Here is a 24587-nt window from a genome sequence, read left to right as displayed (position 1 = left end):
AAGTGCTGATCACTTTCATGTGCATTTAATAGTGGGCTCACTATGACTGCGACAAATGTCCTGGCCCCACATGCAGAGGTAGGGAAGAAAGGGACTTATTGAAGCATCATAGATTGAGCACCACCAGGCAGATGAGACCGAAAACTGAATAGCCTAAGCTCTAAAGAATGCTCCCTGCTTTCTTGTAGCTAGATAGGCTTTATCACCTGCCCTTTTTCATTAATCTTTCTTTACTTGTGCTAATCATGATGCTGCAGAAACAGCGATTCAAAAAAAACTATGGATATTCGACTGAGTTTTTTTAGGCAAATCGACTGAGTATTCGTTATTGCGCATTTCACTTGTTCAAGAACAGTGTGCAGACTTATGAATGTGATACCACACTTCTCTTAGATTTATGATGCCGCAGCTTTCTGCTCTCATATAGCGAGGTGATATGTTGCAATGAGGGATGGTATGAAAGACCAGTTTAGTTGAAAGATCAATGATCTGGTTACAGTATACACACAGCAATATGCTGGTGATGGTCTCTTTTGACTGGGTTTTGACTCTATTTACCACATTTACGGAGCAACTCTGGTGACTTATTTTCACCACAGGAATATGCAAGGACATTTATTTTCGAAAAAAATATGCAAGGACATTCTAGAAAGAGGGAGCACAGTGGCCCCACCGACCTCACACCACTTTTACTTCACAAATGTAAATTCATTGCGCTCTCTCTCTCTCTGCATGAAAGCGATTCCTTTTGGATCCTTTGTTTGCCACAAAGCAGGTGTCACGTCTTTTTGCTCTCATACTAAGCATTTGATGGGGATAGAGGTGATGATGATATCCTCCTATAGAGGATAATGAGAGGTTTTTTGGTTTCTTTGGAGAGAGATGCCTTTTTCTATATAATTGGAGAGAGATGCCTTTTTCTATATAAAATGAAAGTGTGCTATTCATGTCATCTTGTGAGTTTGTGATAATTTGTGTTTGGTATGTGTGCGTTGTATTCTTTTTTTTTTTTGGTGGGGGTACTATTAGACATAGGCTTAATTTCCTAGGCCAATAGTTTGGCTGGGACTTTAGCGATAGTGGTTTTTGTGTGGTTGCATTTGTGGCCAAGTGGTAACATGGTTAACTAACAAGTGTCATCAGCACTGTTTGCAAAATTCTACGTACTTCCAAATATGTCGTTGTATGTTGCGCAGAGACCTCGTATATCTACATAATGTATCACAATATTGTAAATTGAAATATTTTTTCATCTAGAGGTCTGAGAATTAAATCATTTTAATTCTTATTTTACTTCAATTTATTTCACAATAGGTATGCTTATTAATGTTTTCTGAGCAGCGCATTACAAACAAAATGAAAAGACCTAGTTTCCAAACCGTCTTCCGCTGTTTTGTGTACCATTGGATTCATGATTTTATATTTTACTGAAAATTATGGTGAAATATAACAGATCCTGCACTTATATATATTCACAACCTATATAATACAATGTCGGTTACCTTTTCTTTTTGACAAGTAACTTACCGAAATTTTTCGACCCGCCCGGGTTTTGCAATGATGACAAATCACTACACCATGTGTGTCACGACTGAAGAGTGGCAGTCTCTCTCAATGGATAGATGAGATCATGTCAAGATTAAGGTAAGGCTCAGAAGTCAAGTGTTGTGCAGTGGCACACTCAGCGACCGTTCAGATCATGGAGAGTGGAGACGAGCAGACCCCTCTGACCACCACTTGCTGGAGACACCTGGGAGGCTGGGAGGGTGAAGACCACCGGACCGGACTGGCCTCATACTTCACACGGCACCGTTGAGTTTGCCTGTCGTTCACGCGAACTCCGTGATGCCTCAAGCTAAACAAAGCTTGTGGTTGTGGATGTCTAGCTCGATCGCAGAAAACAGCAGCATTTGGCCAGTTTCAGGTTGTTGCTTTCTACACCACATCATCTTGGGCTGGGTTTGTAGTTTGAAGACTACTTCCTCCGTCCTGAGATATAAAGTATTGTAGTTTGTTCTAAGTCAAAGTTAAAAGTAGCTTAAATTTAACTAAATTTGCTGAGAAGAATATTAACATCTAGTAACACGTTAAATAATTTAATTATAAAAATATATCATAATAAATCTAATTATTCTTATTTGACATTCAAAATATTTTTTTCTATAAACTAGATTAAACTTAGAATACTTTAACTTAAGACAAATCAAAATATCTTATATTTCAGAATGGAGGGAGTAAAATAAAGTGATTTAAATATCTGAATTTAGTTTACGCTATAAACAAAATGATTCATCTAAATGCTCCTAACACACCTGCAGCTCCAGACCCACTATTTTTCTTGGAGCTCCTAATACCTAGCTCCAAGCGCTCCAATTTTTTTTTTCTAGATCTGGAGCTCTGCCAAATAGATATTCATCATCTAATATAGCAGAAAAGGCGAATAATTTCGGTACAACGAACCGTTCTTCAAGCTCACGGTGTTGGCGATCAATCAAGGCCGTGTTGCATCCCGGACAGGGATCGCGTGACACGGAGGTACTGGCCCACGCTCGTCACCTGGATGGGCTGCCGCAGTGCAGCACGTCGGCGAGCGCCATCGCCAGGTCGCCGGCCGGGCTGGACCATGCCCGGCAGCAAGGTTGCTCGCCATGTCGCCGGAGAAGCTGACGCCGAAGGAGACGTTCGTTGGAGGGCCCTCCCTGTCCCTGGAGGCCGGAGCTTCCAGCCGTCTCCTGAGTAGCAGTCACCGAGAGCAAGTGATCGTAGTGGTTACTCCAGTCCAGTCCACATGGTGAACACCGGCCTTGCAGCGTGACCATGGAAATTGGCTCTGTTTTTTCTGGATATTCAAAATTTGGGAGATCTGTCATCAAGCAGGCGAATGAAATCGGAGTGGAGATCTGGCATTGGATCTCAGCCACTGATCTGCAATCGGAGGGCGGCGATCGGTTCTCTTCTGACCTTATTTTGTTTTCCCAAGTTTATCAGTGTTTTGAATTTGAGCAGGATCTATGTTATCCAAGTTATCATTCTTTTAAGAATGCAAGGACATTTATCCAAAAATTTCTTCTACAAATCTTGAAAAGATACTAACCTCGCTTGAAGTGCAGTACAATTGTTCGTACATGGATCTCAAACAGCTGATAACGTTAAGCACATATGCTGATACGCCTGGAGCAGCCACAAATTAAAAGGAAAGTTTCTCTTCATTTACAGCTCATGAACACTATCACTAAAAAATGATCACCATTCGTTCTGCATGGCAGAATATTACTAGAGCAAAAGGATATCAGCTTGAGCTTTGATCGACACGATTCTTCAGTTACGGTGCATAGTTGAAGCCATGGCCACTTCAGTGTTCAAACAGGAGCGCAGTGTACCAGTAAAAAGCTTCAGCACACCACCAAGAGCACTCCAGCAATGAAGGTCCAAAAATCCAAATAATGATGTCGGGCACAATGATGATCACTAAAGATTGCTGCCGCACAATCAGTGAACTAATGTATTGTAGCTGGAAACACAACTAGTGATTCTTCTATCAGCAAGAGCGTGAGATTCAGTTAAACTAACACAATGCGATGGATAAGCCCATCACGGCCCACAGCGAGACTCAAGCTTCCACATTAAAAAGTGACCCCAAGGTCAGACTAAAGCCTAAGTAGTAACACAACAGTTTCACAACAGGCAGAAAAGCCGCAAATTATTGCCACAGTTCTCTGGTGTTGCCTAGCATATAATACATGAGACAAGTGAACAATTTCAGTGCACGGAACTGTCCTCCTTCAAGTTCAAGGTACCGAAAGTACGTGCTCCATCGCATCTGATCATCTCATAGAGGATCACATGACACGGAGAGGAATGGCTCTTTCTCAGGGTACGTTCATCACCTGGATGGACTGCAGCATGTCGGAGAGAGCAATCACCAGGTCCCCTGACTGGATCATGCCCCTGGCCTTGAGCATGGAGAAGGTGCGGTTCAGGTTGCTCTCCATGTCGTTGGAGAAGCTGAGGCGGAAGGGGATGAGTCCCCACTGGAGGTTCAGCCGTCTCCTGACGGACGTTGAGGTTGTGAAGCCGAAAAAAGGACAATCAGGACGGCATCGTGAGAGCAGGGAGGCCATGTGGCCAGTCTTCGTGAAAACAAAAAACGGCATCTGCTCCCAAGCCGTTAGCTACAGAAGAAATCAGTTTTGTTTAGACATATCTTCTAAGCAGTGGAACCAGAATGTTCTGCCAGCAACCAAGATAATGGACAAAAATAGGAAAATGAAAGCAGTCGAATATATCTCTTGCTATGACAACATAATTTTCGTAGGCACTGAGTACGTAGTGGCAGTACTTACCCATTTTAGCTGTTGAATTGCAGATTTCTTCTGATATCTTGTCAGAGAAGGAAGATGAAACTCCTTGAAGTTCCAGTGTCTCATGGCGCTTCTCCTCCCGCCACCACTTCTCAATCCTGAGGCTAACACTCCTAAGAACACTAAGAGCCTTCTCTGGATATCTCCCCATTGCTGACTCACCAGAAAGCATTAGAGCATCTGCGCGCTGGAGGACAGCTTAAGAAACATCGGCAACTTCAGCCCTTGTGGGTGTAGGATACTCGATCATCGATTCGAGGAGCTGAGAAGCAACAATGACTGGCTTGTTGAGCTGCCTGCACAGTTGAACTACCTTTTGTTGCATTGAGGGGACCTGCTCCAACGGAACCTGTGCCCCCATATCCCCTCTGGCTACCATGGCACCATCTGATGCTCGGATGATCTCCTCCAGGTTCTTTAAAGAGTCAATGCTCTCGATTTTCGCAAGGACTGCTATATCACTGATCATATACAATAAAGCATTAGACTGAGGAACCAACAAAGTTCAACGAAATGAAGGAAACATTTCAGAAACACAATACTAGCCCATCTAGTAAGAAAAACTTATGCAATCCTTTTTTTGCTTTGGATGTTTGCAAGGCCCAATTAATTGAAGTGTAAAAGATATCATAGCAAGTTTGATTATGTTGGCCGTTTGGGACTAAGTAGGTAACTCTGTGTGTCACTAACTAAATTTTAACCACAAAACATGAAATGGACGTACAATGGCAAAATAACAGTAGCACTACCATGTTATCTAGTCGTCCGACTAATCACGATTAGTCGCGATTAGTCGGGCTTATCGGTCCGGTGACCCCGATAAGGGACACCGAGTAGGTCTGGGCGACTAGTTTTCTAGTCGTCCGACTAGTCGTCGACTAGTCGCGATTAGTCGCACGATCAGGTTGGAAAATGATCAGAATTGAGATTGTTTTGTGGGTTGTTTGAGTTGTGGGCCTCGGCCGGCGATGGGCTGGCAAGGTGGCCCATTAGGTTTTTGGTATATAGAGGCTGAGAGACAGGAATATGGACTATGGGACAGGAATACAGAGTTCTGGACAGTTCACAAATCATCTCTCACAAATAAGTGAAAAATTGACCATTATTGTTGCCTTCATACTTGCTTTTTATTAAGTAATATGTAGTACATATATCATATCAGTCCTAGGACACATAGGACGACTAGGCAGACGACTAGGACCGACTAAGCTCGACTAATCGGCCTGATCGACGACTAATCGCGACTAGTCGTCTGATCGGTCCCATGGCGACTAGGTTCGACTAGACGATTTGAAAACATGGAGCACTACAAATAAAACATACAATTTTCTAATGCATGCAGAAGAATGTAGGTGCTGAGATGACACCAAGTGCTGTTTTTTGGGCACAGAGATGACACCAAGTTATGGTTGAGAATGGCCATACAATTTTGAATAGTTCCTATTATTCTTCTCTGAATCACATTGCGGCACAGCATTATTTGAAAAAGGAGGTACACCGGAAAGGGGATAGCTTGCTAATTCACTGTTTTCTCTACTAACTACATAGAAAGTTAGAAACCAATAAATGCCTGGCAGAATTTTTTTGGGGGTTAGAGTACAAATAAAACCCTACCAATATGAGTAATCATCTGGGACTGACCAGGAACCAAACAACAACAGTGGCTAAGCATCCAGAACAGTTCTAGGAACTCCCGTTATCAGTTTAATAATGTCAAATATGGTTTTTCCAACAAAGCATAAACTTAAACAACAGTATAGAATTATACTCTTGGTACCTGCCACGACTCCTTGCAGCTATGTAGCTTTTCAAATGTTTAATTACTTCTGCAGACTTGACAAATGAAACGGCAATGAAATCTACACCTTCGGCAATTCCAAAGTCTATGTCAAGCCAATCCTGCACAAGTTGTCACAAGAAAAGGAGCAGCATTGTTATAAACTTATAATATTAGTATCTGCTATTAGATGATTCCATTTTTCAATTAAACAACTCTAGGTGGTAGAAGCCTTCTTAAGAAATAGTTGATAAAAAATATCCAGAGATGAGCTTCAGTGCACAATATAAGGCTTTAAAGTAAGTAATCCATGTTGTTTTGAACTGACCATGGTATTGACAGAAAAAGAAGCTGTAACTCCAATGCATTACTAGTACCAAGGGGTGGCATAGATTCACAAAATTCTGCAGCCTTTTGGTAATTACAGAAAGAAATTTATTGTGCTACTGTGTTTACCTTTGATGAAATTGTAGGAAGCATAGCATTCCTCTCACGGACAATACTGCCATCACGCCAGAATGTAAGATTCGCACGTGGCAACAATAAACCAGGATCCGTGCAGCGACACTTAACGTCAGGTCCTAACTTCTCAATCACCTCAAATCTAGCCATTCCACCATCCACAAGAAGCTCATCACCAACTCTCACATCTGTGTAGGATTTAGATGCAAAATTATGGCGCTGAACAATAACTACGAACAACATCAACAAATAGGCTAGCTTAAATACCTTCAGCGAACCCATCATAGTTCACATTAATAGTTCGTTCTGGGAGAGGCAATTCAAATGCTCTGACGCTAAATGTCCAGACTTCTCCATCCTGTGGAATCCAACAAATGTGACAGGATTTGTTAATTACGTGAGGAATATTTTAATGACGAAAAAAATGGAAATCATTCAGTAAATAATGTTGCTTAAGAAAAACAAGGAGTACTGAATAGGTGTACAATCAAACTTCTAACTGTATTGTTAAAAACTTAAAATAGACAGCTGAAGTGTGAGACAATCTCCGTTTTGGCATAGTAACACGGTGTTTTTTTTTACCAAGCACTTTATGTGAGTTACATTGACAGCCTTGATAATGACTATTACTTTCACAGTCCAATGTTCGACAACAATCTGAATGCTTTCCCTCCTATAATGATATCAAACATGAGCTGAAAATCTAAATCAACCAAACAATCGATGGAGAAAGAACTCTCTATGAAATCCTGGCTCGCTAGGTTTTGTAGAAGTATGAGACGACAGTGTCGGCATTGCCACAACCTTTTTCTCTCACCCGCATTGCAACAAACACATTTCATCGAGTACGTCCCACCGGACAGCAGCTTACAAACAGGCACAGCACCTCACCTCCGCCTTGGCCGAGGCCGCGCCGCCGAGGTCCCCCATGTGGATCTCGCTGCCCTCGGTGTCCATCATGACTGCGACAGTGAAGCCCTTCTCCTCGTTGAGCCTCCGCACGGCGCGGATGAGGCCCCGGTGCCACTCCCGGTCCCCGTGGCACATGTTGACGCGGGCCACGTTCATCCCGCCGACGGCGAGCGCCTCGAGCTGCTCCGGGGACGAGGTGGCCGGGCCCACGGTGCAGACGAGCTTGGTGCGGCGCGTGCTCCGGAACCCGTTCTCCCGCAGCTCGGCCTCCGTGGCGGCGTCCACGTCAATGGGCGCGAGGTTGCCGCTCGGGTTGGGGAAGGCAGTGAGGTCGGAGGCGGCGGCCGGGGAGGTGGAGCGGAGGCGGTGGAGGTAGGGTAGGCGGCGGTGCGCGGCCGGGAGGCGGAGGAAGGGGGGGTGGGGAGGGAGGGGAGAGCGGCGAGGGCGTTTAGTGAGCGGAGGCGGTGGAGGTAGGTAGAGTGACGAGAGGGGCGAGCCCTTGGAAATGGTAAGGTGACCTAGCCCCCTTATGCTGCGTTTAGTTGATGGATGATCCCAGGAAGTATACAGGCGACAAAGCTCTGGAAATCTTCCTCCTTTTGGCAAATAATATCATTATCTTCTCTCTTATTGCATCTGCCATGCAATGCACAGGTAGATCTTTGTGCTCTTTGATCCAAGCATTCCATGATTCTACTAAATTGTTGTTGATATAGTCACACTTGATGTCATCTGAAAATTTACTTCTAGTCCAAAGACTTCACAATTGTTGTTGATATGGATGGTGTTCTGTCAGCCATGTCTGCACATCTGGACTAGCTTGCAAGACTTCATCAAAGAAATACTTGAATTTGTGTGCTGAATAGGCTCTAGCTGCAGGCCACATGTTTTTGCCATACACATCACCACTATAGTATTTCTTCATGTTCTCCATCAAGTGCCTAAAGCATTCTCTCATCTCTGCCTATGGAAACACTGCTTTCACAGCTGACTCCAACCCTTTACATGCATCAGTGCAGATGGCTAGCTTATCCATGGGACCAATGGCCTTCCTAAGTTGTTCCATAAACTAGACTCAGTTTTCCTTTGTCTCTGAGTAAAACAATCCAAAAGCCACAGGAAACATCCAATTGTGGCCATCTAGACCTAAGGCTGCAGGCATGTAGCCATTCCACGTCCCATTGAGTGCAGTGAAATCTACACTGAGGTAAAGCCTGCAGCCATTCAAAAAGCCATCTATACTAGCTTTGAATGCACAGAAGAATATGTTAAACCTTATGTTTCCATCATTAGGTCAGTGATAGTATCTATCTCTACAACACTCCCAGGAGATCTCAACTCTATCTCAGCCTTAAACCTACACAACCAATCAAATGAATCATCCCACTTACCAAAAAGCTTATTAGCTGCTCTCTGCCTACCAATTTACAGTGTCTGATATGGTATCTCAATCTTATACTTGTAATTCAGCTCTTCTTGGAGTTTTTTTGCCCCCATCTGTGGGTCCTTCTTGAGAAGTGGAATTGCTCTCTCTGCCACCCAACCTATATTGGCCATCTTGCTTACAACCATTTGGGTAGATGCACAATTATGATCCCCCTCATTGATTTGTATCTGGATATTGAAATACAAAAAGTCAAAAATGAGCTCAATTAAATTGTAACATTGAACACAATATAAATATTTTATTGAACTACAAAAAGTCAGAAATGACTCAATAAAATATACCCTGATACTGCCATCATGTTGGGTTCTAGCTCTAATAATCCATGGGCAGCCAACAGCAGAACAATTAGCCCTGAATCTATCTTTCCTGAGCCTATCTTTGTCTGAATGCTCAGTATCATACTCAAACTTCTACACTATAGCATGTTGCCTAATAGCTAGCCTAAACTCCTTCATGCTGGGAGCCTAGGATACAATGTGCCAACACTCATATCTAGATTAACTCTATCCCATTCATGCATTGGTTCTTCATGAACTGTATCATCAATATGAACAACTGCTTCATCCATATCAGTCTGCATCTCTGCTGACATAGCTGGGATGGGCACCTCTTGTGTACCTTGCTCTGGTGTTGGCTCTGCCTCTTTGAATCCCATTGCCTCATAAATCTTGTCCTCATCAGCAACTGCTTTTGCTATACCATCATCGTCAGCCTGCCCTATTATTGTTAGAGTAGTCCAGTCAACTACTATAGGCAAATCACTATATGTTTGTTGTGGGGAACTGCATGTATCACCACAACCTTCAGCATCATCAACCACAACACTTGGTCCTCCATTAAGGTCACTAGTGACACCAGAGACACATCTACCTTTTAAAGCACTAGAGCTTGCATTTCAGTATAGCCATCCTTTCTCACAACATCTACTGCAATAACAGCCAACCTCTCGTCCCATCTGTCCCTAATCATCTGCTCAAATTGCCCATCCATCCTAATCTTCCACTCAGACCCAGTATCTTGGTCAAGAACCCACACTGCAAGTGATTGAGATGGCCCTCAAATTATCTTTGCTCTAACTCCTTATAGAATTGGGCTAGAGAATACTGACAGTTTCTATCCAACCATATGTCATGTTGCTGCTCTGCCATTTCAACTAGCCCGTACTCACCATCAGCAATGAATTTAGCAACCTTAATGACTAGTCTAAACGCATTGCCAAAATTGATCCTGGCATCAGGGTAAACAATCAAAGAAATGAGGAATTAGACCCTCCCCAACTCCTCAAATTCATCCTACACAGCTCGGTTCAATAAGCACTTACCAAGGAGGGCATTCACTGCTACCCATTGCGACACAACCACCACCTCTCCCACTACACGAAACAATGGAAAACAATCATCCGAGAAATGCAAAGGGCCAAGACAAAGTCAGCGTCCATGACCTCTAACCCTAAGCCTAATGCACACTGGATCTAGGTGCAAAGCGGGTGAGTGTAGGGTACATACCTTTGATCTGTCGCGGAAGGAACAACCAACGGCCACCAAGATCACCAGATGCTGCCACCGTGGCGTAGGGATGGCGGGAGGGCAGCTGGAGGCGGCGGCGGGGCGGGCAGGGAAGAAGGAAGAAGTAAGAAGAAGAATGCGGCGAAGGGGGGGGGGGATCGAATGGGATAGGGTTAGCGGCGGGAGGTCCGGCCCAGCATGCAGTAACGGCGGGAGCACAGCGTAGGGCCCTGCTGACTCGGCGTCCGCGTGGCCTGCTGTCGTGGCTGCCATATGCGCAAATGTGGTAAATTTGTAAGTTAAACTTCTCACTGCTGGTATAATGTAGATGTCATTCTAAGAATGACAATCTTCGTAATAATGGTAAAAATATAAAAGACCCTCAACGAGCTTGCTGTTGATGTCCGTGGCTCTCCAGCGGACTATGAGAACCAACTGTTGAGTTTGAAAGTTTGGACACAAGCAGAGGAGAATTCGGGGAGAATTTAGATCAGAGGTAGCCTGTAGTAGGCAGCAGGCAAGGAGATACAGAGGAGCTGGGTTCAGAGGCAGAGGAGTTCGTGTCCCTCTGTTCTGTTCCATCCCCTGCTTACTGCCAACTATGGCTTATGGAAATGTTGGCTGTTGCAACGTCCGAGAAGTAATTTTGTATGGACATCTACCCTCTGCTTGGTTTGACAATACTAGAATTTACTCTGGTTCAATGCAATCACCATTGTTTTCGATTCCATTACAACATTATTACCAGGAGAAATGTTGCTGCAGATGTGGTTTTGAACAAACAGGCCTTAACGGCTCAACAATGAGACCTCTGCACAGCATCACCCTGCGCACCATTCAGTATCAGATACCCACATAACATGGGACAAAGTTCAGCAGTTCCAGTGCATTTCAAGCAGCAGGTTAAACAACGAGTTGACGTACAACAACATGAGTATGTTGGACTTTCTGATATATTCTATGGCAAGTATCTTCAGCGGTCTATGAAAGTAAAGTGCTACCTGTGTTTCGCTAGTGCGGGAGCAGACACTGAACTCAAACTCATCATAGTTCAAAAGGAAAAACTAGGATAACAAGCCGGAGCATGGAGCTCTAATGCTCTATTGTCAGCCGGACTTCTCACCGGCGGCCGGAATTGTACTCCGGCGAACTCTCTCTCTCAAACTCTCAAGAACAGAGAAGAACACAAGTGGATTTTTTTGGTGCCGTGCACAACCATGACAGCTTTTTCTGCATATATAATTCCTATTTATACACACTACAAACTGTAAAAGGAAACGAGAAAGAAGGAGTGGCGGAGCTAGCCTCGCGCCTCCGGCATGCACGCCATGCGCGCCACGACCCTGGAAGCATGCCCCACCCCACACGCCTGGCCATGCCGCGCAGCCAGCGGCTGCACTCGCCACGACGCGAACAAGACGCACGCCGTGGCCACGTTACAACGACGCGCTCGGGAGGATATGATCCTTCAAGCCGAGCTCAACACTATGCTACCAGAACTTGAGTTTGAGCGTGAACACAGGGTTAAGATGATTACATCTATATGCTATATTCTTCAGCTTGCAATCTATGACTTGCTTCTGCTCAAAATCAAGGAGCTGGCCTTGACTTTACTGGAGATTATCTTCAGAAAGTGTACGTAATACATTCTACCACGGTAACAACAATCCATCATTTGCAAGTCTGGTAACAACGATCCTACAAGGAAGCCACACCTCATAGGGAGTCAGCATTAGGAGCTAGCATCATTAGAAGTCAATCATCGAGAACAGTACTGTTACAAACCTTGGTGATAACTTTCGTCAGGTCCTTGATCTGCTGTTTCAATCACTGTCACTCTCCTCATCTCGGGAACACGGGAACAATCTCGTCGCAGCCTTGTTGACCAGCCTCCTCATTGACCAGCCTTTATGCGTGCAATTCAACACGAAATTAGAAAGTATATATACAAGAGAATACACTATGGTATCCAATAGTAAAAGTTTTAAAGGAAATTATTGTTTATGTAAAAAAGAAAAAAGACAAGTAAAGAGAACTACACATACTATAACTACATGCAATGGAGCTAGTGAATTTGCAGAGTAATGTTAGGGCAAATGCCACTTTAATTGGTTATCTAAATGCAAGCTGATTCAAATCAGATGCTAAAAGGGAAATTAATCACAGAGTACTGTACTACCCATATAGTATCAGTTCAAAGGACCGTGGCAAAAGTTAATTCACCAAGGCACTTCAATAAAAACTAATCCGATTTGGCCGCATTAATTTTTTGATGGCATGCTTAATTTGATGTATGACTAAAGGAAGATGATTGATTTTACAATTTACACTATCCGAATTAGCAAGTACGACAACCATGGTCAAAAAAAGTGAATGGCAAAGATCATCTTATATTTAAATTCCTAAGTTAACGGATTTAGGTGACACAAGTCCATATAAATATCGGTATTAGTCGTGCAGTGTACTAAATATAAAGCATGTATCACCAATGGATATCTCTAGAGGTTCTAAACATGACTCTCGTAAAAGTTTATCACTAAATCCTATTACATCTTTATAATAACTAATAGAATATTTAAGTGGAGCGTTTTAGACAACACCAATTGAGCTCCTGATCATTTTGTTAAAAGAAACAAGGAAACTAGTAGATATTACCTTCATAACGGGCATCTAGAACTTCCTGCTCGAGGCAACCCAAACGGCTCTGTAGGCTCGGCGGGAGCGACTTCACACCATCACAATGTCTAATCCCAAGAATTCTAAGGGATGAGTATGCTTGAGGCCCATCCGGTAAGGATACCAGACTTTTGCAACCATAAAGCTCGAGTTCTTCCAGCGACCGGAGCTCTCCTAAGCAAGAATCCAGTGATTCCAACCGACTGCATGAGTGAATAGTTAATATTTGGATGTCACCTAGCTGTCCTGATAAGGATTGAAGATTGCCGCAGTAATAAATGCCCAAGGTCTTGATAGACGGAGGAAGATTGGCAACCTTAGACAAACCATAGCAGTGCCATATATCTAGAGATTCCAGCTTCAGTACAGTTGTAGACGTTGTGGCCTCACGACTGCTGGACCCTGGAATTGATGATGATGTGTCCAGCTGTACAACACCTTCTCCCCTCGCCAACCTTGTGTCCTCCTGCAGACCGAATACGATGGACTCGAGATTATCATTGCACCTCTCTATATGTAATTTCTTGAGAGATGCCGGCAGGTTGGGGACCTCTACGAAAGATTTGCAATCATCTATGGTTAGAAACTCCAGATGTGGCAGGAGTCCATCCCGTCCTGGAGCAGATTGCTCGCCAGAAGCTTGTGTGCGTCCTGTCAGTTTGCTGCATTCCCGAATCCATAACTTCCTCAGGGATACCAGGACCTGGAACACATTTTCTGGCCAGTAGACAAGAGCGTCGCAATCCGAAATTGATAAATCTACTAGCCGTGCAAAACATGCCCACAGCGCTAGTGCATTTGAGTGGGATGAGAACAGAAGGTCGCACCTAGCCAAGCGCATAGCTTCCAGGGGGAGTTCATGATTCCATTTCTGCTTGACATGCTGCAGTGTTGTTTCCGCGTCATCGGGTGACACGTCCAGACGCAGCATGGACAGTGAAGGAATGTATCTGCTAGCTGCCTGTAGGGACACATATTGATGACGTCCTTTTATGCCTAATTCACTTAGCTTCGGCGCTTCAGGTAGATCAGTCAACTTCGGGCAGTCATCAATGTCCAACTTCTCCAGCAGAGGAAATGTTACCTCTTCTCCCGGAGTTCCTTCGGCTGCCCCCCACCTCTCAAGGGCCGACAAATCATGTAATAATAGTTTCCTCAGTGCTGGAAATGCAGAGCGACAACACACAGTTTCAGCTCCGCCAAATGATTGTTTAACCAATAGTGACCCTTTTGGTAGTGCACTCAGGCTTCCACAAAACCACACGTGCAGTTTCCTCAGTGCTGTAAATGCAGAGCGGGGGCACACAGTTTCAGCTCCGCCAAATGATTGTTTAACCAATAACGACCCTTTTGGTAGTGCACTGAGGCTTGCACAATTCCTGATGTACAGTTCCTCAAGCCGAGGAAATGTTACCCCTTCTCCTAGAGTTCCTTCGACTGCCTCCCACCTGTCAAACATATTCAAATGCGTTAACTTCATTTTTCTCAGTTCTGGAAATGCGGAGCGGCACTTAGTGTCAACTCCGCCAGATGATTCCGTAATCACTGGTGCTGCTTTTGGTAATGCAGTCAAACCTCCACACCAACGGATCTCCAGCTCCTCAACCTTGGGAAATATCGGCCCTTCTCCTTGTACAGCATCTGTGTCCAACCATGCCTCAAAATTTGGCATCCACTCAAAGGTAAGCACCCTCAGTTTCTGAAATGTGATGGGTGTAGTACCACCGCTGCACAAACAATGTAAACTCGGCAATCCTTCCAGGTGAAGAATTTCCAGAACTGGTAACTGCCAGAGTGCAGGAAGCTTCTCGAGCTTCCTGCAGTAAAATAACTTTAACTTCACCATGCCATTCAACATATTCATCCACGATGGAAAAATACTACTCCCACATGAATCTATCCTTAGGGCCTTCAGCCCATCATGAGGTTTGAGACCTTCCACCACCTCTTCATGATTATTATTATTCTGTTCCTGCTGGTCATTATCAATCCATACTAACTTCAGTTCGGTCAGTTTTTTCTTATTTCCAAGACCTATTGCTTCTACATCTGCTCTTGCGACATTTTCGAGCTGTCTTAGCTCTAGTCTACCGCCAAGGTCCAAATTCCGCAGCTCTCTCACATTACTGCAATAGGTGTCAGTACCTACAACAAAGCATGTAAGTGTCTGCAGGCAAGTGAGGTGTCCGAGCTCTGCGGGCATGCTTTTCAACTTTGGACATTTGTGAGTGTAGAGGTGACGGAGGGAAGTCAAATACTTCAGTTCCTTTGGAAGTCGCTGAAGATCACGGCAATCAGAAAGGTTGAGTGTTTGCAGATGATACAGGATGCTGATGTCTTCAGGAAGCGCTTCAATATCACTTTCTGAGAGATCAAGATACCTCAGGTGATGAAGATATTTCGGCCTTAGGAATGAGCCCCGATCGATCTTTAATGCTCTAATAGAGTTGTATTTTGATAATATCTTCATATCTTCTTTTACATATCCATCACATATCAATGTTTGGAAAGCTGGAGATCCTTTCTCTAGGGAAGCATTCAGATGATTTTCTGGTCGATTGACTGATAAATACAAATGACGAGTTGAATGAAGAGCATCCTCACTTTGGCTCGGGCGTGTAGTTATTGCAGCACATTCTTTTCCCATAATAGATGCTGCAACATCATGCATAAGGTCGTGGATCCTACAAGTAACTCTGGGGTGCTCTGTATTATTGAACGGAAATGGGCTTCCCTTCACATCCTGAAAAAATGATCTTTCTACCAATTCATAGAAAATATTTTTACCAATAATTTCAGGACGTTCTCCTTGTTTCTCTAGGATAAAACCATTGGCCATCCACAATTGGATTAGCATTTCCACATCAATCTCATAATCCTTTGGAAACATAGCACAGAAAGAAAGACACTGCCTCATATCTGATGGCAAGCCATTGTAATTAAGCTTGAGTACTGGCAAAATTTTATTTTCCTCATCACATATCGAGCTTCTCCTTAGTACATACTTCCATTCTTCCTCGGTGGTCTTGGTACGCAGTAAAGAGCCCAATGATATAGCAGGTAAAGGAGAACCAGCACATCTCTTGGCAACTTCTCCGACCATTTTAACTAGTTCAACAGGCAATTCCTCTTCTTTTTGTGATCTGAATGCTCTTGTCTTTATAATTTTCTCTATGAAGCATGCACCCAACCTTTCAAGTTTATAGGCTCCTTCAGTTTTACCCATCATTATATCAGCAACTGCTCCATCGCGAGTTGTTGTCAACACTGCACTACCATTGTCACCATGCTGAATGTAGGACTTCAGCCTTTCCCACTTGTGCTCATCACGGTTCCAGACATCATCCAATACGAGGAGGTACCTCTTCCCACTCACTGCATTTTGAAGCTTCTTCAGTGCTGAACTTCCACTTGCTAGACAACCATTCTCTTTCACTATTCTATCAGCCACGGAATCCACATCAAAGTTATTAGAGACACACACCCAAAGCTGCAACTGGAAATGCTTCCTGATTTCAGGGTCATTGTAAATGAGCTGTGCCAAGGTGGTCTTGCCCAATCCCCCCATTCCAACGATTGGAAGGACCATGAGATCCGGGCTACTAGCTTGAGCAAGTAATCTATCAATAACATCCTTCTTCTCTTGGGCTCTTGATTCTTTAGCAATGTTCAAAGGGTCGATGATATCAGAATTACTCTGCCTCAAGTAATTTATGGGCTCTAGTGGCCCTGGTTTGAATTTGAACCTAAATGCAATCATCTGTGCGATGAGGACATCAATTTCTTGCAGGATCATTTGGAGCTTGTTTGCCATTTTGTGACGGAAAACAATACGGTTGTGAGAAGGGAAGAGCTTTATTACATCCATGCCGAGTGCCTTGTAGTGCCCCTCCTTTTTGGCTTTGCGGCGCAGCGCCTCGTACTTGAATTCGTCTAGGACATCATTCGCCTGGTAGGCAACCTTGCGGACCTCCTCGAGCCAAACTTTCGCCCCTTCTCTCTTCGCTGCTGCCTGCTCCTCGGCGTCGGTGATGACGTCCAGGATGGCCGGCAGCTTAAGCTTGAGAAGCTTGTGCTGCTTCTCCATTCCCTCCATCACCTTGTACTGGTCCAGGAGGTAGCTGGAGGCCTTCTCCTTCACCATGGACACCAGCGGCCTGAGCACCATGGATGCCAGTACCTCAGCCATGGTGCGCGTGGAGCTCCAAATCACAACGCAAGTAAACACAGATGCGGTATGTATGGAGAGAACTAGCAAGTGGAGTGCTCCTAAACACACCTATATCTCTCGAGTGATTTATTATTGTGCCTATTTCCGATCATGCCAACATTTAATACGGTGGTTAATGCGGGCCAGGCAGCAGGACGGTGGTTAATACCGTGAAGGAGAAGTCTTGCGACGACTTGGACCATCATGCTCCGCGAGGCCCACGTCCACGTGAATATGAAGAAGATGTCGATGCGCGCTGCTTGGGTAGATCCATGACACATCCACACATTATGACATTAATAATCGCTTCTCAATACTGCATGTACGTGCTGAATTAAAACAGCGCGTACATAAATTTGCACTCCATATTTAACACCAAGAGCTCAGTAACATCAACATATTTGCTCATTATTTAAAAGTATACATCGCATCGAGATGTCATTTTGCACTCCGTCATATCGGTTGAGTTTTGAACCAAAGTTTGATGAGATGGTTGTATATAGTAATATGCATATTAATTTGTGAGAAAAACATGCAAAAACACCAAGTTGTAGTATATATGTATGTATATTAGTGATACATATCTGTATTAATAATCGCTGAAAGCAGTCAAGAAGCTTTCGGGGATTTATTCTAGGATTTAACCGGCGCTATTCTTTCAGTGGTAGGTGATATGCCCGTCGATAGCGGGGCTCAATTTCTCGGAGGTGCTCATAACGGTAGGGTTGCATGAGTGTATTCATAGGAGTGAGTGTACGTATGTACGTTGCGTTTGTACTGTATTAGAAAAAGCTTTGGGGGACTGCTTGCACTGTGGACCGTCATTATCCCTTGACCCTTGTGCTTGGTAGTGGCCTATCACTTCGAGCGCTCTGTGTTTGGAGGTGGTAATGAACCATGACCTTAGTGATCTCTTCACAGTCCAAGTTGACTTTTATATATTTTTAGTCTAAAATTGTATAAGATTAGAGCCCAACTCTTTTAGCGCTCAACTTTTAGATAATCTAATTAAAATTTTAAAACCCTTTACCACCTGTATGTGTGCCGGCACCGCGCGACTCGTGTTGCGGGCTATCGATTCCCATCGCCAAGCCCTCCAAGGACCCGCGTGGTACGCATGACGCCAAGGAAGGCCTCTCGTGGGAGCGCGTTGAGCAATTTCCCGCCATGCCAACATTCCTCCATATGATGCAGAGACGGTGCGTGCGGATTGGCGCATCTTCTGAAGTTGCTCAGCGCCTGGCTGATCTCCCGTTCCCCGTATTGAAAAAGCTTGGCTGCTCAGAGACGGTGAGAATGATTCAAGGATTTTTTACACCAAGCTTTCTTTCTGTACAAGTGAACACGCATACAATCATTAGAAAAAAATGGATTCACAGTGTTCCCTCTGTTTCCAAAATTATAGACGTTTTAGACATTATGGTTAATTTCTTTCTTACTCCACCTGCTCCATATTTTGGTGGAGCACCCCTTGAGATACTCTACATTTTTTCATGGAGTGGAAAGGTGCTAGTGGTCTTGTTTGGACATTTTTATTTTAGAGTGGAGCTATTTTTCTTACAGTGGAGCGATCCCAAACACGCCTATATGTCACGAGTGATTTATTAGTGTGCCTATTTCCGATCATGCCAACATTTAATATGGTGGTTAGTGCGGGCCAGGCAATAGGACGGTGGTTAATTCCGTGAAGGAGAAGTCTTGCAACGACTTGGACCATCATCCTCCCCGAGGCCCACATCCACGTGAATATGAAGAAGATGTCGATGCGCGCTGCTTGAGTAGATCCATGACACATCCACACATTAATGATATTAATAATCGCTTCTCAATACTGCATGTACGTGCTGAATTAAAACTGCGCGTACATATATTTGCACTCCATATTTAACATCAAGAGCTCAATAACATCAACATATTTGCTCATTATTTAAAAATATACATCGCATCGAGATGTCATTTTGCACTCCGTCATATCGGTTGAGTTTTGAACCAAAGTTTGATGAGATGGTTGTATATAGTAATATGCATATTAATTTGTGAGAAAAACATGCAAAAACACCAAGTTGTAGTATATATGTATGTATATTAGTGATACATATCTGTATTAATAATCGTTGAAAGCAGTCAAGAAGCTTTCGGGGATTTATTCTAGGATTTAACCGGCGCTATTCTTTCAGTGTTAGGCGACATGCCCGTAGTCCTTAGTTTTAAAATATAGAACCCGCCGTCCTTGGGCTGATTTTTACAGCCAGACCCCAGGAAGTTTAGTTTTTATTATGTTTTAGTCCCTGGTTCTTGCAAAAAGGCCCCTGGACCGATGATATTCTTAGGAATATTCCCTGGTTTCACAATTTCTAGGTTTTAAAACTTCCCTAAGCCATAACTTTCTCATTTTTCATCCAAATTTGACGATTCTTGTTCCTAAAATTTTCTAAAATCAAGATCTATGCAACCATACCAAATTTACTCAAATTAAAGTTTATTTCCAAATGTTGTGTGCTAGTTTGTTTGATCGCGTTCGTCCAAGCCGTTAGTAACGTTCGACGTACGTGCGTAGGTTCGAACGATGCCGCGTTCGACGACGATCCCGAAGACCTGGACTACGTTGAAGAACCATTCGACAAGTTTGAAGGCAAGTCCTATCGCCCCTCCTTGATCATATTGAACCCAGAATTTTCGCAAATATAAAATATGACCAACATTTAAATTGAACGTTTTACTTCTTGCATGATGTGTCTTTTAGAATATTTTTCTCCCGGATAATGGTTACCCAAATTTGTTGATTAAACCACTCCTTGATTTTTGAGCACCCTGATCCCTTGATAACCCTAGGTCAAAATTATTATTTCCAATGCTTAGGCTAGGTGCTTCGCTATCGCAAAACTTTCAAAAACGACATTTTCTTGTGTGAGTCTATAAATGGTTTTAAAACTGTTTTGAGCTGGGAAAGACATGGCTATGCACCTACTTTGTGCATATGCTATGGAGAGTCTGCCCTAGCATTTAAGGATTGTCATTGTGGTCATCACCTAGCATTTCTTTCGTGCAACCACATGTCTGACCTAGGACGGACTTGGTCACGAACCCATAGGCTTAGAGCCGCAATTCACCTGGAGGCAGGGTGCAACGGACACCAGGAGCGGACCTGGGACCTGTGTGGCGTACCGTGTCGTGAACTGAACTATATCCTTGATTAGCTGTGTGCTAATTGGGCCCCTGGTTGTTCCGTGGTGGTTGTGGGCTGTATGTCCTATGCGTGTGCGAGATCAAGTTGTACTTGACGTAACTCAAGTACATCATGTGGGTAAAGTATGCAAACTCTGCAGAGATAAAATCTATCCGGATAGCCGTGCCTGCGGTCTTAGGCATGCTATGGTGAAGTCACAGTGATTAGGATTTCGGAAGTCTTTGTGTGTGTGTGTGTGCTAGATGGAATAGAATCCCGAACTCGGATGCCGAGATGTCGGGTAAAGCTATGTGGAGATGCCAAAGTGTGGCAGTGTGCTTTTAAGCACGGGAACTGGCGGGATTGAAGTATCTCCCCCAGGGCCAAAACCTATATGATGAAGTATACTCCATTCGTATCTTTTCTTTTCCAAAGAAACATAGCAAGATTTCACACATGCATTAAAATCAGCTTTTCCGCAAAACTAAACCCAAGCCCTCCCTTGCCTTACCCCATGCATCTAAATAAACCTTTATTTAAAAGATGGGACTTGCCGAGTACATTATGTACTCACCCCACCCGTTGTCATATTTTTCAGCAGAAGATGCAGAAGACGAGTTCGGCGTAGACGAAGACGCTTAGTTAGGGTTTCGCATGCACCCAAACTTTTGCCTGTAGTGTTGGGTTTTTGCGTAGTGCTTCCGCTATGTAATAAAAGTTCGCGGCCTGCGAGCCGTTATGTAAGAACCTTATAAAGGTTTGTGTAAGACTCTGTTATATGTATTGAATGTGATGTCAGGCTTTCTGTACCATTTCTGTGTATCTGTGTGTACCAGCTACTGATCCAGGAACTGGTACAGTAAGCACAGTGAATCTCGGAAACGGGATCCGACAATTAGTGCCTGCTAACAGCAATAATAGAGAACATATCTCTACCTCCCAAGTCTGCGTGCTGCAACTGCAACATATTTTCCTAATTCCTCTCAATCCCTACACGTTACTATTAATTAGAACACACACGTAAAGTGAAACAATTTTGTCTCCCCGAAAGCGCAAAATGTGTAAGGGGGGAAGAATAAGATAATCAGTTGAACACCACGCTGTGCCAAGCCCCTACAGTTTATATATATTTATACATTACTTCCGAGCCACTAATATACTCAAACCATCATGCTACGGGTGAAGGAGAAACAAATGTGGCTAGTCACTCATGAAGAGTTTTTTTTTTATAGTGAGTACGTGTCGTGTACTTTTTCTGTATGAACCTTTACCAATAATGAAAAAGAAGTAGTTGAATTTACTTTACTTAGTCAATTAGAGGCTTTTATTAATAAGTCAGAGGGCACAGAGATTTGATGGCCAAGGGTATGCTTTGCGCTAAGAAACTGCAGCACTGTGCAGCCACTGCAGTCATCAGTCGCTGAAGATTGAGCACTGGCTTCAGCCAGTCAAGCATTATTTGCTCTGCATTTTCATACATATCCAGCACAACCCTTGGCATTGGCGGCAGCAGTGGCGGAGCCAGTATCCGTCTAAGGGTAGGGACGGAGATAACACTAAAAAATATTTGTACCGGCTAAAAATTTTAAACCGTGCAAATGCATAGATAATGGTACATATATAAACTTCATTTGAATACAACAATTGTAATTTAACGTAAAATTGACTAAAACAAGCAGTTACCTAATTAAGATTTGTGTCACTGTTTACGATTTTGTAGGCTGATTCTTAACAGTAATTCGGCCCAAGAGTAGAGCCCGGACCCTAGTGGCCATAGGCCTGGATCCGCCACCGGGTGGCAGTAAGATTATATTTTTTTCCCCGAACGCCGCCTCCCAAACCTATTTAATGTGAAAACACATGAGAACCTTTTCCTTTTGGCAAGTAACTTACCGAAATTTTTCAACCCGCCAGGGTTTTGCGATGATGACAAATCACTACACCATGTGTGTCACGACTGAAGAGTGGCAATCTCTCTCATTGGATAGATGAGATCATGTCAAGATTAAGGTAAGGCTCAGAAGTCAAGTGTTGTGCAGTGGCACACTCAGCGACCGTTCAGATCATGGAGAGTGGAGACGAGCAGACCCCTCTGACCACCACTTGCTGGAGACACCTGGGAGGCTGGGAGGGTGAAGACTACCGGACCGGACTGGCCTCATACTTCACACGGCACCGTTGAATTTGCCTGTCGTTCACGCGAACTCCGTGATGCCTCAAGCTAAACAAAGATTGTGGTTGTGGATGTCTAGCTCGATCGCAGAAAACAGCAGCATTTGGCCAGTTTCAGGTTGTTGCTTTCTACACCACATCATCTTGGGCTGGGTTTGTAGTTTGAAGAATACTTCCTCTGTCATGAGATATAAAGTATTGTAGTTTGTTCTAAGTCAAAGTTAAAAGTAGCTTAAATTTAACTAAATTTGCTGAGAAGAATATTAACATCTAGTAACACGTTAAATAATTTAATTATAAAAAATATATCATAATAAATCTAATTATTCTTATTTGACATTCAAAATATTATTATTTTTTCTATAAACTAGATTAAACTTAAAATATTTTAACTTAAGACAAATCAAAATATCTTATATTTCAGAATGGAGGGAGTAAAATAAAGTGATTTAAATATTTGAATTTAGTTTACGCTATAAACAAAATGATTCATCTAAATGCTCCTAACACACCTGCCGCTCCAGACCCACTATTTTTCTTGGAGCTCCTAATACCTAGCTCCAAGTGCTCCAAAATTATTTTTTTTCTAGATCTGGAGCTCTGCCAAATAGAGATTCATCATCTAATATAGCAGAAAAGGCGAATAATTTCGGTACAACGAACCGTTCTTCAAGCTCACGGTGTTGGCGATCAATCAAGGCCGTGTCGCATCCCGGACAGGGATCGCGTGACACGGAGGTACTGGCCCACGCTCGTCACCTGGATGGGCTGCCGCAGTGCAGCACGTCGGCGAGCGCCATCGCCAGGTCGCCGGCCGGGCTGGACCATGCCCGGCAGCAAGGTTGCTCGCCATGTCGCCGGAGAAGCTGACGCCGAAGGAGACGTTCGTTGGAGGGCCCTCACTGTCCCTGGAGGCCGGAGGTTCCAGCCGTCTCATGAGTAGCAGTCACCGAGAGCAAGTGATCGTAGTGGTTACTCCAGTCCAGTCCACATGGTGAACACCGGCCTTGCAGCGTGACCATGGAAATTGGCTCTGTTTTTTCTGGATATTCAAAATTTGGGAGATCTGTCATCAAGCAGGCGAATGAAATCGGAGTGGAGATCTGGCATTGGATCTCAGCCACTGATCTGCAATCGGAGGGCGGAGATCCGTTCTCTTCGGACCTTATTTTGTTTTCCCAAGTTTATCAGTGTTTTGAATTTGAGCAGGATCTATGTTATCCAAGTTAGCATTCTTTTAAGAATGCAAGGACATTTATCCAAAAATTTCTTCTACAAATCTTGAAAAGATACTAACCTCGCTTGAAGTGCAGTACAATTGTTCGTACATGGATCTCAAACAGCTGATAACGTTAAGCACATATGCTGATATGCCTGGAGCAGCCACAAATTAAAAGGAAAGTTTCTCTTCATTTACAGCTCATGAACACTATCACTAAAAAATGATCACCATTCGTTCTGCATGGCAGAATATTACTATAGCAAAAGGATATCAGCTTGAGCTTTGATCGACACGATTCTTCAGTTACGGTGCATGGTTGAAGCCATGGTCACTTCAGTGTTCAAACAGGAGCGCAGTGTACCAGTAAAAAGCTTCAGCACACCACCAAGAGCATTCCAGCAATGAAGGTCCAAAAATCCAAATAATGATGTCGGGCACAATGATGATCACTAGCGATTGCTGCCGCACAATCAGTGAACTAATGTATTGTAGCTGGAAACACAACTAGTGATTCTTCTATCAGCAAGAGCGTGAGATTCAGTTAAACTAACACAATGCGATGGATAAGCCCATCACGGCCCACAGAGAGACTCAAGCTTCCACATTAAAAAGTGACCCCAAGGTCAGACTAAAGCCTAAGTAGTAACACAACAGTTTCACAACAGGCAGAAAGCCGC

At 43.7% G+C, this 24587-nt stretch overlaps 1 protein-coding gene, 1 long non-coding RNA gene and 1 pseudogene across 2 annotated transcripts; all 3 read right to left on the bottom strand.

The window, feature by feature from the left end:
• Nucleotides 1-3475: 3475 nt before the first annotated feature.
• LOC120663975 lies at nucleotides 3476-7921 on the bottom strand (annotated as a pseudogene).
• Nucleotides 7922-11640: 3719 nt separating this feature from the next.
• LOC120664003 lies at nucleotides 11641-13507 on the bottom strand. Its single transcript, XR_005670685.1, has 3 exons — nucleotides 13120-13507; nucleotides 12250-12370; nucleotides 11641-12162 (listed from the first exon to the last, which is right to left on the bottom strand). It is a non-coding gene; the product is annotated as an uncharacterized LOC120664003 (long non-coding RNA).
• Nucleotides 13508-13526: 19 nt separating this feature from the next.
• On the bottom strand, nucleotides 13527-17329 carry LOC120695003 (putative disease resistance protein RGA4). The gene is made up of 2 exons (XM_039978334.1): nucleotides 13596-17329; nucleotides 13527-13542 (listed from the first exon to the last, which is right to left on the bottom strand). The coding sequence occupies exons 1-2, from the start codon at nucleotides 17327-17329 to the stop codon at nucleotides 13527-13529; spliced, it is 3750 nt and encodes a 1249-aa protein (XP_039834268.1).
• Nucleotides 17330-24587: the final 7258 nt, after the last annotated feature.

The sequence above is a fragment of the Panicum virgatum genome, chromosome 2K, assembly GCF_016808335.1.
Source record: "Panicum virgatum strain AP13 chromosome 2K, P.virgatum_v5, whole genome shotgun sequence".
NCBI lineage: Eukaryota > Viridiplantae > Streptophyta > Magnoliopsida > Poales > Poaceae > Panicum > Panicum virgatum.
Note: the sequence above shows the minus strand (reverse complement) of the source record. Positions and strands in the feature narration are given on the sequence as shown.